At 48.5% G+C, this 11,343-nt stretch overlaps 2 protein-coding genes across 2 annotated transcripts; both read right to left on the bottom strand.

The window, feature by feature from the left end:
* Positions 1-263: 263 nt before the first annotated feature.
* LOC117837655 (psbP-like protein 1, chloroplastic) lies at positions 264-2,594 on the bottom strand. The gene is made up of 7 exons (XM_034717384.2): positions 2,359-2,594; positions 2,182-2,268; positions 1,941-2,023; positions 1,719-1,841; positions 1,547-1,618; positions 890-986; positions 264-688 (listed from the first exon to the last, which is right to left on the bottom strand). Exons 1-7 carry the CDS (start codon positions 2,528-2,530, stop codon positions 582-584), a joined length of 741 nt encoding a protein of 246 aa, XP_034573275.1. The 5' UTR covers positions 2,531-2,594; the 3' UTR covers positions 264-581.
* Positions 2,595-3,714: 1,120 nt separating this feature from the next.
* Positions 3,715-6,266, bottom strand: LOC117837654 (flavanone 3-dioxygenase 2). The gene is made up of 3 exons (XM_034717383.2): positions 5,730-6,266; positions 4,343-4,667; positions 3,715-4,249 (listed from the first exon to the last, which is right to left on the bottom strand). Exons 1-3 carry the CDS (start codon positions 6,170-6,172, stop codon positions 4,007-4,009), a joined length of 1,011 nt encoding a protein of 336 aa, XP_034573274.1. The 5' UTR covers positions 6,173-6,266; the 3' UTR covers positions 3,715-4,006.
* Positions 6,267-11,343: the final 5,077 nt, after the last annotated feature.

The following is an 11,343-nucleotide window of genomic DNA, read 5'->3' as shown; positions in this document are numbered from 1 at the left end:
AGAAGTCAGAAGATTGGTGCACAAGCTGGAAATGGCACTAATGTTCGGGAGAGAGTTTTCTCTTGTCCAATTTTGCTACCAGAAAAGAGCCAGTATGATTTTCTCTCGCCTTGCTGAAATAAAAGTGGGACGAAGGCAATGCAAAATCTTGAGAGTCCATACCCACGGAACGGGGGAATTGCAGACTGCGTTCTACTGATGGCAACCCCGGAATAATCCACACAAGTTACAGTAAAATGCAAGGGAAATTCAACATTCAGATATTTGCGCACACTGAAATTTGGCTTTGAACATGAGGGATTAAGCACAAACATAATCTCCCATGGATGAAGCCTTTCCATTGCTTATTTTCGATACATTTACACAACCGTCTGGATCTCGTTATTCCAAGGATCACACTACAGACAGTGAAAACATATACATACCAAGTACAAACAGGTGTCTCAAGAACAAAACATTCAAAAATAAAAACTGATCAGTGCAATTCACATTCCCGACATTTACTATTTAGATCTCACCATTGCAGCTCCAAAAGAGAACACATCAACAAAGAAAAATCAGCACAAGAACCCAGACCTTCCTCATATTCTATTTTCAATTTTGAAGGAATCAACAACTGTATGCAGCCTATCCTTCATCTTTTCCCATCTTCTCTCGTTTGCTCCAGTAGTCAGTGTGTAAAATTTTCCTGCAGCATCCCATCAGCAATCAGGACATAGTTGATAACAGCAAACAATGATGTCATTTGCATATTTTTCAAGTACAACATCGAGGGTACGGTAAACCACAAATCCGACAAAATAAGTTGATGGAAAGTGCACAAAATACTACCTACTAAATACTAGCAAACATCTCAATGATATAAAAGATCTCAGATGGATGGTAATACCATTTGCAATTACAATAGCACCAAGTGCATGTCTGGTGTAATTTGGGGCCTGAGCAGTGAACTCAAAAGTGTAGTAAGCTCTCCCATCAACATCATTCTGCCAAGACAAAACACATCTTGTGAATTTAACAACATAAGAGTACCCAAATATATCTTGCAATAAGAGAATAGCATGAAAAATGTCAATAACAGGATGCTTGACAAATGATCAATTCTCTCTAATAGAAATTGGAGGAGTACTAGCAACTTTATGGTAGTGCATATACATTTATTATCTTTGTCGTATTACCACATGTACTTTCAAGTTGGTAACTGACTGCCTAATCTTTCATCTCTTGGCACAGCGGATTAAACGTGGAAACCAGGTGAAAAATTTCAACACATGTTGTAGGTGGATATTTGCAATCCATTCAGTAGTACATATGCTATTTTCAGAGAATAGCTGTTCAGCCTACTTGATCAACATTATCAGAAACTCAAAAAGGTTTAGCAATCAGCACTGAACCAACTGGTATGCCTGTTTTTTCAAAGAATCCAAGGTATGCCACAAATTATAATTCCTCAAAGATTTGACATTCTGACATGCACCGGTTGGCAATAGGAATAGTTTATAAGTTTAAAAAATAGATCAAGCAGCGCAAATTAGTAAAGGCACACCTCTTTTGCTTCAATTAATTTTGTCTTCTGCGTCGGAGGTGCTAAAACCTTTTTTATCAAAGCCTCAGCAACCTGGACAGTGGACAGCAGGAGTTAAAAGATCAAAAACGGACCTCTTTCTCTAAATAACCAGATAAGTGTACCCAGTTTATGAAACAGAGAAGAGTTAAACCTTATCCGGAGGACCAAGGTCACGAATGTCCTCCTTGCTAGTGGGAATAGAGTTGATGCTCACACTCTCCAGAGGCTCTATCACATCTTTGTACACCTTATCTTGCCCTTGCACGGCCACCTCCTGGGTAATCATTGACCTCACATTACCACAGAATATCTTGTGCAGTCAATTAAAACTAATCCAGATTGTGTTTCTCTTCAAGTACAATATGTTTCTCACCTCCCATCCGAACGGGTAGAGGAAAGAGTACCCAGCCTTCTTGTCGACGACAGGCAGGAACCCTTTCTTAGCCTCTGCTGCGACTATACGAGATCAGAATGGCACTCAGAGGCGCAGTTTTGACCAAATAAGCCATATTCACAAAGCAAGCTTGTCCCTCAGTGACCAGCAAAGTAGAAGTGGTTAAAGCAGCAAGAATACGAGCATTCAAAGAAGATAGTAAAATCGAAGAGCAACTCACATGCCGCCGGATTAGGCCGGGAAATAAACGCGGCGGCCGCGGCAGCACCCGCCAGAAGCACCTGCCGCCGCCCGGAGCCTTCCTCCTCTGCGTCAGGTCAGACAACACAGCAACGTCGCTAAAGACAGACGCTCGGAAGTAGTCCTCTGTTCAGGAGAAGTAGCGCGGGGTACCAACCGTTGTCGAGCTGAGGCGGCGGCGCAGGGCTGCAGGCGGCGGCGAGGGGCGTGATGACGCAATGCCGCTTGCGTAGCGACGGGGACCTGGGACGGCGGGCGGCGGCCGCCGGAGAGGAGGAGGACGCGCGGCAAGGAAGCGGGAGGGAAGCGGCGGGCACGGCCGTGGCCATGGCGGACGTGGCGTCGACGAGGATGATGGCCGGATGGGGGCAAGCGTAGCGACGAAGCTTGCGGACTCCGTGCGCCGAGTAGGATTTCGCTTCGTTTCTGGTCCACACACGACGCGCGCCGAGCAGCAGGAGGCCTGGATATCTGGGCCGTGCGCCCGCGCTCAAACCGGCCCGGCCTGTTTCTCCTCCATCCGAGGAGAGTAAGAGCCCATTGGGCTAAGCCTCTAGTTAGAATTCACAAGGAAGATGATCAAACAAACGACAGATTTTCACCTCCCTGTGCTTATTCTGAGAGCAGTTTTTACTAGTGAGACAGACAGGGTTTCTTGATTTCTTCCCACTGAAGACTGACTGAACACACCTGCATCTCTTCCGGGGGTGAAAAATGGTAGATAGCACCGCGGGCGAGATGTGTTAGGAGCCATTTGGCACAGCTTATGGACCGGCTTCATGCTTATGCTCAAGCTGTACCAAACAGTGGCAATGAAAACGGCTTCAACACAAAAGTCCGGGAGAAGCCATTGCGGCTTGCACAGGGAGGCGAGAGTCAAAAAACTGGCTTGCCCCGGCTTCTCCCCCTTCCCACAGCCATGTGCTATCACATTGCTCCTCAAATCGATCAAAATTACGGCAGAAATGACACTCTTCCTACCTTGTCTCCTTGCTGGCACTGGTGGTGGCATGGGGCAGAGTGGCGGCGAGATAGCACAGCCGCGCGTAGCGCACCCACGTCGGTGCGGGCTGGGACCGGGTGGAGCAGCCGCGAGACGGCGCGGCCAAGCAGGGCGTACCGACGGCAGTGCGGCGCAAGGCAGGCTGTCAGCGGTGTGGCCGCGGAGGGCACACTGGCGACGGAGTGGGAGGTGCAGGACCTGCGGAGGAACGATGGGATTCGAGACGAAGGCGCGAGAGCAAGGGCATGTGCAGGGAAGCATGCGGCGGTGGCCATGGCGAGACTACTGGGTAGGAAAGAGCGGTGTTTTGTTTTCCGCGAAGGAAAGATGGATGGGTCAATGGTGCTTGGTAGGAGCGGATAAGTGTGGAACAGAAGGGAAAAAAGCAAAAAGAAATAGGAAGAAAAAAAAAGAAAGGATAAAAAAGAAGGAAAACATTATTTTGTGACGAGCGCCTAATTATTAGCTTGACTATATTTTATATTATTATTTTTCCCCACACAAATCACATTATTAATAAAGACAATATATAAAACTCATATAGATATGCAAGGGCACAATGGACAATTAACATCTTCTACACATTCTAAAAAGGTAGGAGAAGTCGTTTTGCCAAATATTTTTCTACAGAATAAGCTAGCTAGAAAAATTAAGTTTCCATACGAGCCAGAGCTATTTTCTCACGAAAGCCGTGCCGAGCCTTGTATGCCGAACCCGGACATTCGACTCAACAGTGTTCTAGCTAGCTAGGCGAACACAAAATGGCTAAAAGGCGATCGATGTGGACCCCGGTGCTAGATAGCTAGGTTCTGAAGAGCTCGAGGCAGTGCTCCTGGTCCAGGTTCCTGCTCCAGAACTTGCCGTAGTACTCGGCGTAGGTGTAGTCCCTGTAGACGGCCGGCGCTCCCTCGCCGACGAGCTTCGCGGCGGGGCCGATGCGCACGTCGTTGCAGGGGCACAGGAACGACGCCACCGACATCCTCGGCCTGTCGGAGTTCACCACCGCGCGGTGCCACACGCTCTTGTACCGTCCGTTGCTCAGCGCCTGCGCGTACGTCGTGCAGATCGATCATCATTCAGTTAATCAGGTGGTTGCCAGAAGGAAAAAAAGATCATATCCATCCAGTCGTGCTCGTACCTGCAGCTGGTCCCCGATGTTGATGACGAGCGCGTTGGGCCGTGGGTTGACGGCGATCCAGCGGCCGTCGTTGAGCACCTGCAGGCCGGCCACCTGCTGGTCCATGAGCAGGATGGTGAGGGCGTTGGGGTCGGTGTGCGCGGGGAGCCCGTAGGTGAGCTCCGGCGCCGGGCACCTCGGGTAGAAGTTCACCGCCATGTGCTGCTCCTGCTCGCCCAGCGTCCTCTTCACGTAGTCATCCTCCAGCCCCAGGCTCGCCGAGATCGCCTCGTACAGCCGGAACCCCAGCGCCCGGACCTCTCTGCAGTAGGCGCTCACGATCTCCCTGTACATGTGTGGATGGGCAACATCATATCAACAACAACAGAAAAAGGAACAGCTCTCAGGAACTCTCAGGTGGAGGTCACACTCCACCGTGCCACTAGTCGTTGTAGTGATCACACTCCAGAAAAAGGAACAGCTCTCAGGAACTCTCAGGACACAGGGAATCAGGTGGGGATCTCCCCCCCCCCCCGTTGACCCTCAAAAAAAAAAAAAGTGGTCGGAGTAGTGGGCAAGTGGAGGGAGCTTGGACCACTGCTACACAATTTTAGCATTCCTTGTTCTTGTTTGCGGAGAGGCTGGCTCAGCTTATCTTTTCTGGCAGCAGGAGCTCTGTCTGTCCTAGGAACGGTTTAAAAACCGGCGTGCATGTGCATATGTCCACCACATGGTAGAGCCGTCCAAGGTACACATGGTGGTTAGTCACTTTCAAATTTGCTTTAAACAAAAACTTTCAATTTTTTCTCTTGAAGCATCTGTTCAGTGATCGGTCTCACGAGGGAAATAAAAAAGGAAGCAAAAAGTGATTCCAGAAGCTTGGAGAAAAAAAGGGTTACAGAGTAGCAGCACCTCAGCTTTGGATGTAATCCGATACTTCAAACTATTAATTTGCACTTTATTAATAGTTTTGAACTTGTTAAGCGTACAGCTCAAGTCCTCTCAACGCTAAGCAGACGGATCAACACAAACCGGAGAGATTGGACGTACCTCTGGTGAATCACTTAGCAAAAACTTAAGGTCAAATGACATAGGATTATGCAAAATTATAGTTTGGGAACCTAAGTGACCTTTAACATATTCAGATTCAGGGGAAGGAAAAAAACTAGAATAAATGAGCACCAATAATTTGCTTTGGGCTACGTGCTTAATTAGGGATTTAAAAAGTGCGCGTACGTTTCCCTAGGAAAATTAGCGATCAAGGCATGAAACATGAGGGTGCAGAGCTCCAGAATAACTAATCAATAGCCATTGTGATTCGTGAATTAAACAATCCTCTCTTGCTCTGTCAGTCTTGGAGCACGGAGGATCCTGAGCAACGTGAGGGTGCTTGACGCCGGATTGTTACCTGAATGATGGGGGATTGGCCGGCCAGTCGGGGACGTACTGCTCCAGCGGGTAGCAGTGGAGGCGGAGATAGTCGCGCCAGTTGTGGACGGTCTCCTTGCGCACGTTGAAGCTGGTGGACAGGCGCATCTTCTTGCCCGGGTCGTCGGAGTAGAGCTTGGCCTTCTCCTCCGCCGGCAGCCGGAAGAACTCGTACGCCACCGCCAGCATCGCGACCATCAGCTCCACGGGCACCCCATGGTTGAGCACCTGAAAGAAGCCGTGGGTGGTGCAGGCCTCGCCGATGCTGGCGACGACCGCGGCGGGGTCGGGGTCGGCGAGGTCCACGACGGGGATCTGCGCGTCGGAGACCACCTCGTGGAGGCGCGGGCGCTGCGCCTCCGGCCGGACGTAGTTCTCCGGCAGCTCCTCGTGCACGGCCGTGGAGATGAGCTGGTCCGCCATGCCCTGATGCTCGGCTTGAGTGCTGCTCTGTGTGAATTGTGATGTTGTGCTGCTGCGCGAGTGCGAGCTCCATGTTTGCCCCGGAGACTGGCTACATAAATAGACGTCACGACCGGCTCAGCGATCGATGGACGCAACACGCCGCGCCTTGAACGACCGGGCGAGAGGGGGAGCCCCGGCCCGGCTGTCAGCGTCGTGCCACGCTGGCGGCATGGAGGCTTGGTGCTCTCCCCTGACCAAGCAGCGTCACCTCCTGGGGTCCGGCCAACGTCAGGGCGATGACGCCAGCAAGGGTTTGGCCAGGTCGTCTTGCTCCGGCCGGCCCCCATAGCGTTCGCCGCGTTTGGAGCTGAGCATGACCGGTTGCCAGTGCTCTGGTGCTGAAATAGAAAGCCCTGTTATGGTGTCCACGCCGGCTGTTGAACGGCACATTGTTTCCATGCTGTGACCTGCAGTGTGGGTGTGCAGGGCAACAAAAGCTACTGTCTCGACACAGTCAGAGGCACGCAGGAATGTCAAGCGCGCATATGCTCCCTTGTGGTCCTTTTCCCATTTCCTCCCAATGTGGTTGTCCAAGCCTAAAAGGAATGAGCAATATATGCCCGTACTTTGCCACACCTTTTATTTACTTACGCAGATTATCACTGATCAATAGTTTTCTTTGTCAAAGTTTCTGTTCACAAGTACACACAAAATCACTCGTATTTATCGTCTGTCAATTCAAAACACCTATCCTATTAAGTGTCCGTTTGGTTTGAGTTGCTTATGCATAAGTAACTTAAAAATAAGCAAATAAGTTGCTTATGAACCAATCACTCTTGCTTATAAGTTGCTTATGCATAAGCAAATAAGCAATTTTTGGGTTGCTTATGGTTGCTTATGGGGCACTTTTACACCTCCTACCCTCATTCTCTCTCATCTCTCCCCTTTCTCTCTCCTCTCTCCCGTTACCACTCAGGCCTACCGCCGCTTCCGCCCGCCGCCGCCGCTGCGCCGGCCGCCCGCCGCCTCCGCCTTCGCGCCCCCCTCCGCGCCCCGCCGCTCCCGGCCCGCCGCCCGCCTCCGCGCCGCCGCCTCCGCGCCCCACCGCTCCCGGCCCGCCGCCTGCCTTCGCCCGCCGCTCCCTCCTAGCGCCAATTTCTTCTGGCGCCAAGGACCAGGAGATCCAGGACCTGGGTATTGATTAGGGGTAGAGGGAAATGGGATGGCAGGGGCAAATGTGTCAATAGCAGTCTCATTTATTGCAAATAAGCAACCCAAACCAAACACCTAGACTTATAAATAAGCAACTACAATAAGCAATTTAAGTTGCTTATAAATAAGCATCCATAACCAAACAGGCCCTAATTCCTCTGTTCCGACTATGACCCGGGGCCAATCCCCATCCCATTTCTCAATACCTATTGGGGGAAGAATCAAACTATATTACCAAAATAACAACATTTAATGAGTAAGTAGGAGTATTTGTTAAGAATACTGAGAGGAGCACTGCCTCTTTTCATCTGATAACTAAATACGTGGGAGACATCAGAAACACAGACAGAAAACCACGTCTTGCATAACAACCATACAGAGAACCGAGTAGTTGTCTTGATGGATTAGTATAAACAGAAAACTACGTAGTATATATCTTGAAATCAGGATGGAGAATCACTTCACAGAATCAGGAGAAGCTATTTTTTCCAGCTCCCGATCTCTTAATTCATTTCAGATAATCACTTCACAGAATCAGCAGAGAATCACTTTTCTCTGAAAAACTGTTTGGCAAAGCTCCTGCTGGATTCAACAGACAATTAACTCTGGGGCTCTACCAAACGCATCCTAAATGACAACTGAAAATAGGAACAAGCAAAAGTCTCCGGGATGATCAAAATTATCAATGCTTAGGTGTATGTGCACCAGCTGGTCAGCAGTTTTACTAGTTGATTCATCCATGTGGCCAGGCCATGTCTAATTTGGTCATCAGGTCTTCTTTTCTTTTTGCGGAAGTCATCAAGTCGATTTACTGTCATTGAGTTTTCGTCTGCTCCGGAAGCCGTCAGAAGTTTTCTTCCGTCAAAACGGCGGCTCTGAAAGTTTGAATTCAAATCACTGTGTCCCTGTTGGTTAGCACGAACGAAGCTTCGTCCTAGTAGTAGTTACATCAAACTGCTCAGGCCGCCATACATTTCCTGCTTCATGCAGTCAACTACTCAAATGTGTTGCCTTTCGGTTCAAACATGCATGTCCAAGAACCAACCTTGGCACCTTAATAAGGCCCGCTGAATGCGACATTACATTGAACTAAAATCCCATAGTCAGCGGTTGCTCACCAACTGTGCATTGCCCAAATTCCAGGGGGAAAATGATGGAACTTGAGCACAGTCGTTTTTGCTGAATATGGATCAAGCAATTTTCAGTGTTTAGGTAGTGGCTTTTGTCATTTTCCTACGAGTGGATGCCTAATAGGATTGGACCGTACTGGAGAGGCACTGCTATTTGCGTGCAATACTGATGAATTCGCCAACAAAGCAAACACAGGGCGACGATAAGGAAGAACCTTTAGATCGAGTGAACGCAGCGGCGGAATCGCTGCGCGCCCCTGTCGCGATCATTGCAGACGCGTACACTAATCGACAGGAGTAGTAGGCTAACCAACATGGCAGCATCTTTCAGCTAAAAAAGAGAGGACGGTAGCGTCTTGGGCTCTAAAAGATAAGCAATACATATCCGATTTAAACCTTTCGGCCGGATCCATGAGCCAGCCTACCCGGTACTGTAGAAACTCCGGCTGGATAGCGCCAGAGAGCAGCAAAAAGGCACATGCAAAACGTGCGATTTTGCTCATAGCAGCAAGGACAGTACAGTTGTTACTTTCGAAAAAATAGCAGTGAAGTGAACGTGGACTGGAGCAGGTGCTCCGAGTTCACGCATCGAATCCGATCCTCGATCGGGTCGTCACCGCCGGCCTCGGCGTCGGTGAGACCTTCGCCCATGCGGCGCGCGGTGGGAGGGAAGATGCGATGATGTATCCAAGTGAGATTCGCATCAGATCATGTGATCTCGAGTCCAGGCCTCCGGGGTCAAGGTGCAATGGACGGGGCGGTCGGTGGTCTCTGTCGGCGTGCAATGCTTGCTTACACTAATAAGCTCCTGCTCGGACAATAACGTTGTATCCACAATGCGCGTGACCAGCGATCGACCAAACCAATAGTCGCAAGTTTGTCGGCACAGCAGGGACAATGGCTGAATAATGTTTGTACTACATGCGTACGAGCTCAATTTTTTTGTCGTAAAGTTGGCTGGTTGGAGCAGAATATGTGGATATGTACGATCTCGTCGTATATGCTGTCCACGTGTCCACGAGTAGGCTTTCCAACCACTAGCATCACGGATAGGTTCGGATCGCTAATGGCCGGCCGCCGTCCTAGTCGGCAATCCGCGTGGAATCTGTCGTCCGCGCTTGTGGTCTCCGCCATGACCCGACTACTCTTACATGGCCTTGTCCGTGACACGTCAAAAGGCCTTCGCCAGTAATGCTGCCTATTACTGGCGGGTAGCAGCTCGGCGGGCGACTGATCGAACTCGATCGCGGCCGCCTGCCAACCGTTGACACTGCTTTCCTCGCCGACCTAATTTGCTCATGCTCATAGATATGCGTGGAAACGAAGAAATCTTCTTTTTCTTTTTGAAACGTAAAATGGCATGAGCACTACCGGGGGCGGAGCCAGGATTTAAGATAAGGGGGACAATGGACAAAGCAATGTAGAACCGATAGCCACGTGAGCTGATTTTAGTCATATATAATCATATAATAATAACATATTTCATAAATCTTAACCAAAATAAAATTACATATCTATCAATTTAAATTTAGCTCTTTGACTAGCAGCAAGATCGTATGCTGTAATAATATCATCAATACTGATTGATGCAGCCAATTCCTTCTCAATATAAATTACCAAACAATCTCGCAGAAATCCATCTCCTATTGTACATCTGAGACGTGTCTTTGCAAGTTTCATAGTTGAAAAGTATCTTTTGGTGGTTGCAGTTGATACTAGAAGAGTTAATACTAATCTTAATAACCTGTCCACCATAGGATAAGATGAATATTTTCCTATTTTAAATAGTCCACTTGTTAGATCAGCAAGTGTTGATAATTCCTTTAGTTCCAGACTGTTGCATACATCAATTTGAAAATGTGGCAGCTGACACTCTAATTGAGCTCTTTCTTGACTTGAAAAATCAGCAGGATAATATTTTTCCACCAGAGTGCATATATTGCCTATGTTGAATGTGTCCAGCCTAGGATCCAAAGAAGCACAAAGGGACAAAAGCTCTGTTGCTTGAGAACTGAATCGATCTTCTAACTCTGCTAGTTGTTGATTAATTGCAACATTAAACACATCTACTTTGTAATGGTGAAAGGCTGTGGTGTTGTCGTTCTTGTTTCGAGATTTAGTCACATCAACATACCTACAAATGGAAAGATATGGATTGATTGATGAACAAGTACAATTTAACAAAAGAATAAATAATTTGGGGGAAAACATAAGTTACTCAGATCCGAAATATCAATCTCGTGCTTTCCACAAAATAATTTGACCTCCTGTTGACGCCAGATTTCGTCACTAGTAGAATCGGCGCCAAGAAGAGAGGAAATTGGAAAAGTACAGTTGGGAATCGGCCGAATGGTGCTACAGTTCGAGATCGGTTGGTTGGCGCCACAGTCCAAGATCGGCCAATGCTACAGTACGAGATCGGCCGATGACTTCTGCCTCGCTTAACCCTTGGGGTTCGGATCGAACGCGCCGGGTTCCCGATCGGTTGCCTTTTGCCGATAAGGAATCGTCCGATTAGGAGGTTGGGATAATTGGGCCTGTGTGGGCTTGGAAAGGAATAGAAGGATGAAGGGGAGATTAGCCCGTGAAGCATATGATAACCAACCTAGCGCGAATTGTGCTTGTAAATATTCATTTTCTATTTGGATTAGAGATAGAGTTCTAGTCGGTTAAGGAGTCATCTGTGCGGGGCTATAAATAGCTACCTTTGTAAATCTGTAATCATCAACAAATCAATACAACCAACTACATTTTCCTCGTACTTACTTTCAAGCAGGCGACTTCGCCAAATACTTTCTCTTTTTTCGCGAGTTCGTACGGGTTGGCAGGGCTGCATCAACTTGATCT

Source organism: Setaria viridis, chromosome 9, assembly GCF_005286985.2.
Source record: "Setaria viridis chromosome 9, Setaria_viridis_v4.0, whole genome shotgun sequence".
Taxonomy (NCBI): domain Eukaryota; kingdom Viridiplantae; phylum Streptophyta; class Magnoliopsida; order Poales; family Poaceae; genus Setaria; species Setaria viridis.
Note: the sequence above shows the minus strand (reverse complement) of the source record. Positions and strands in the feature narration are given on the sequence as shown.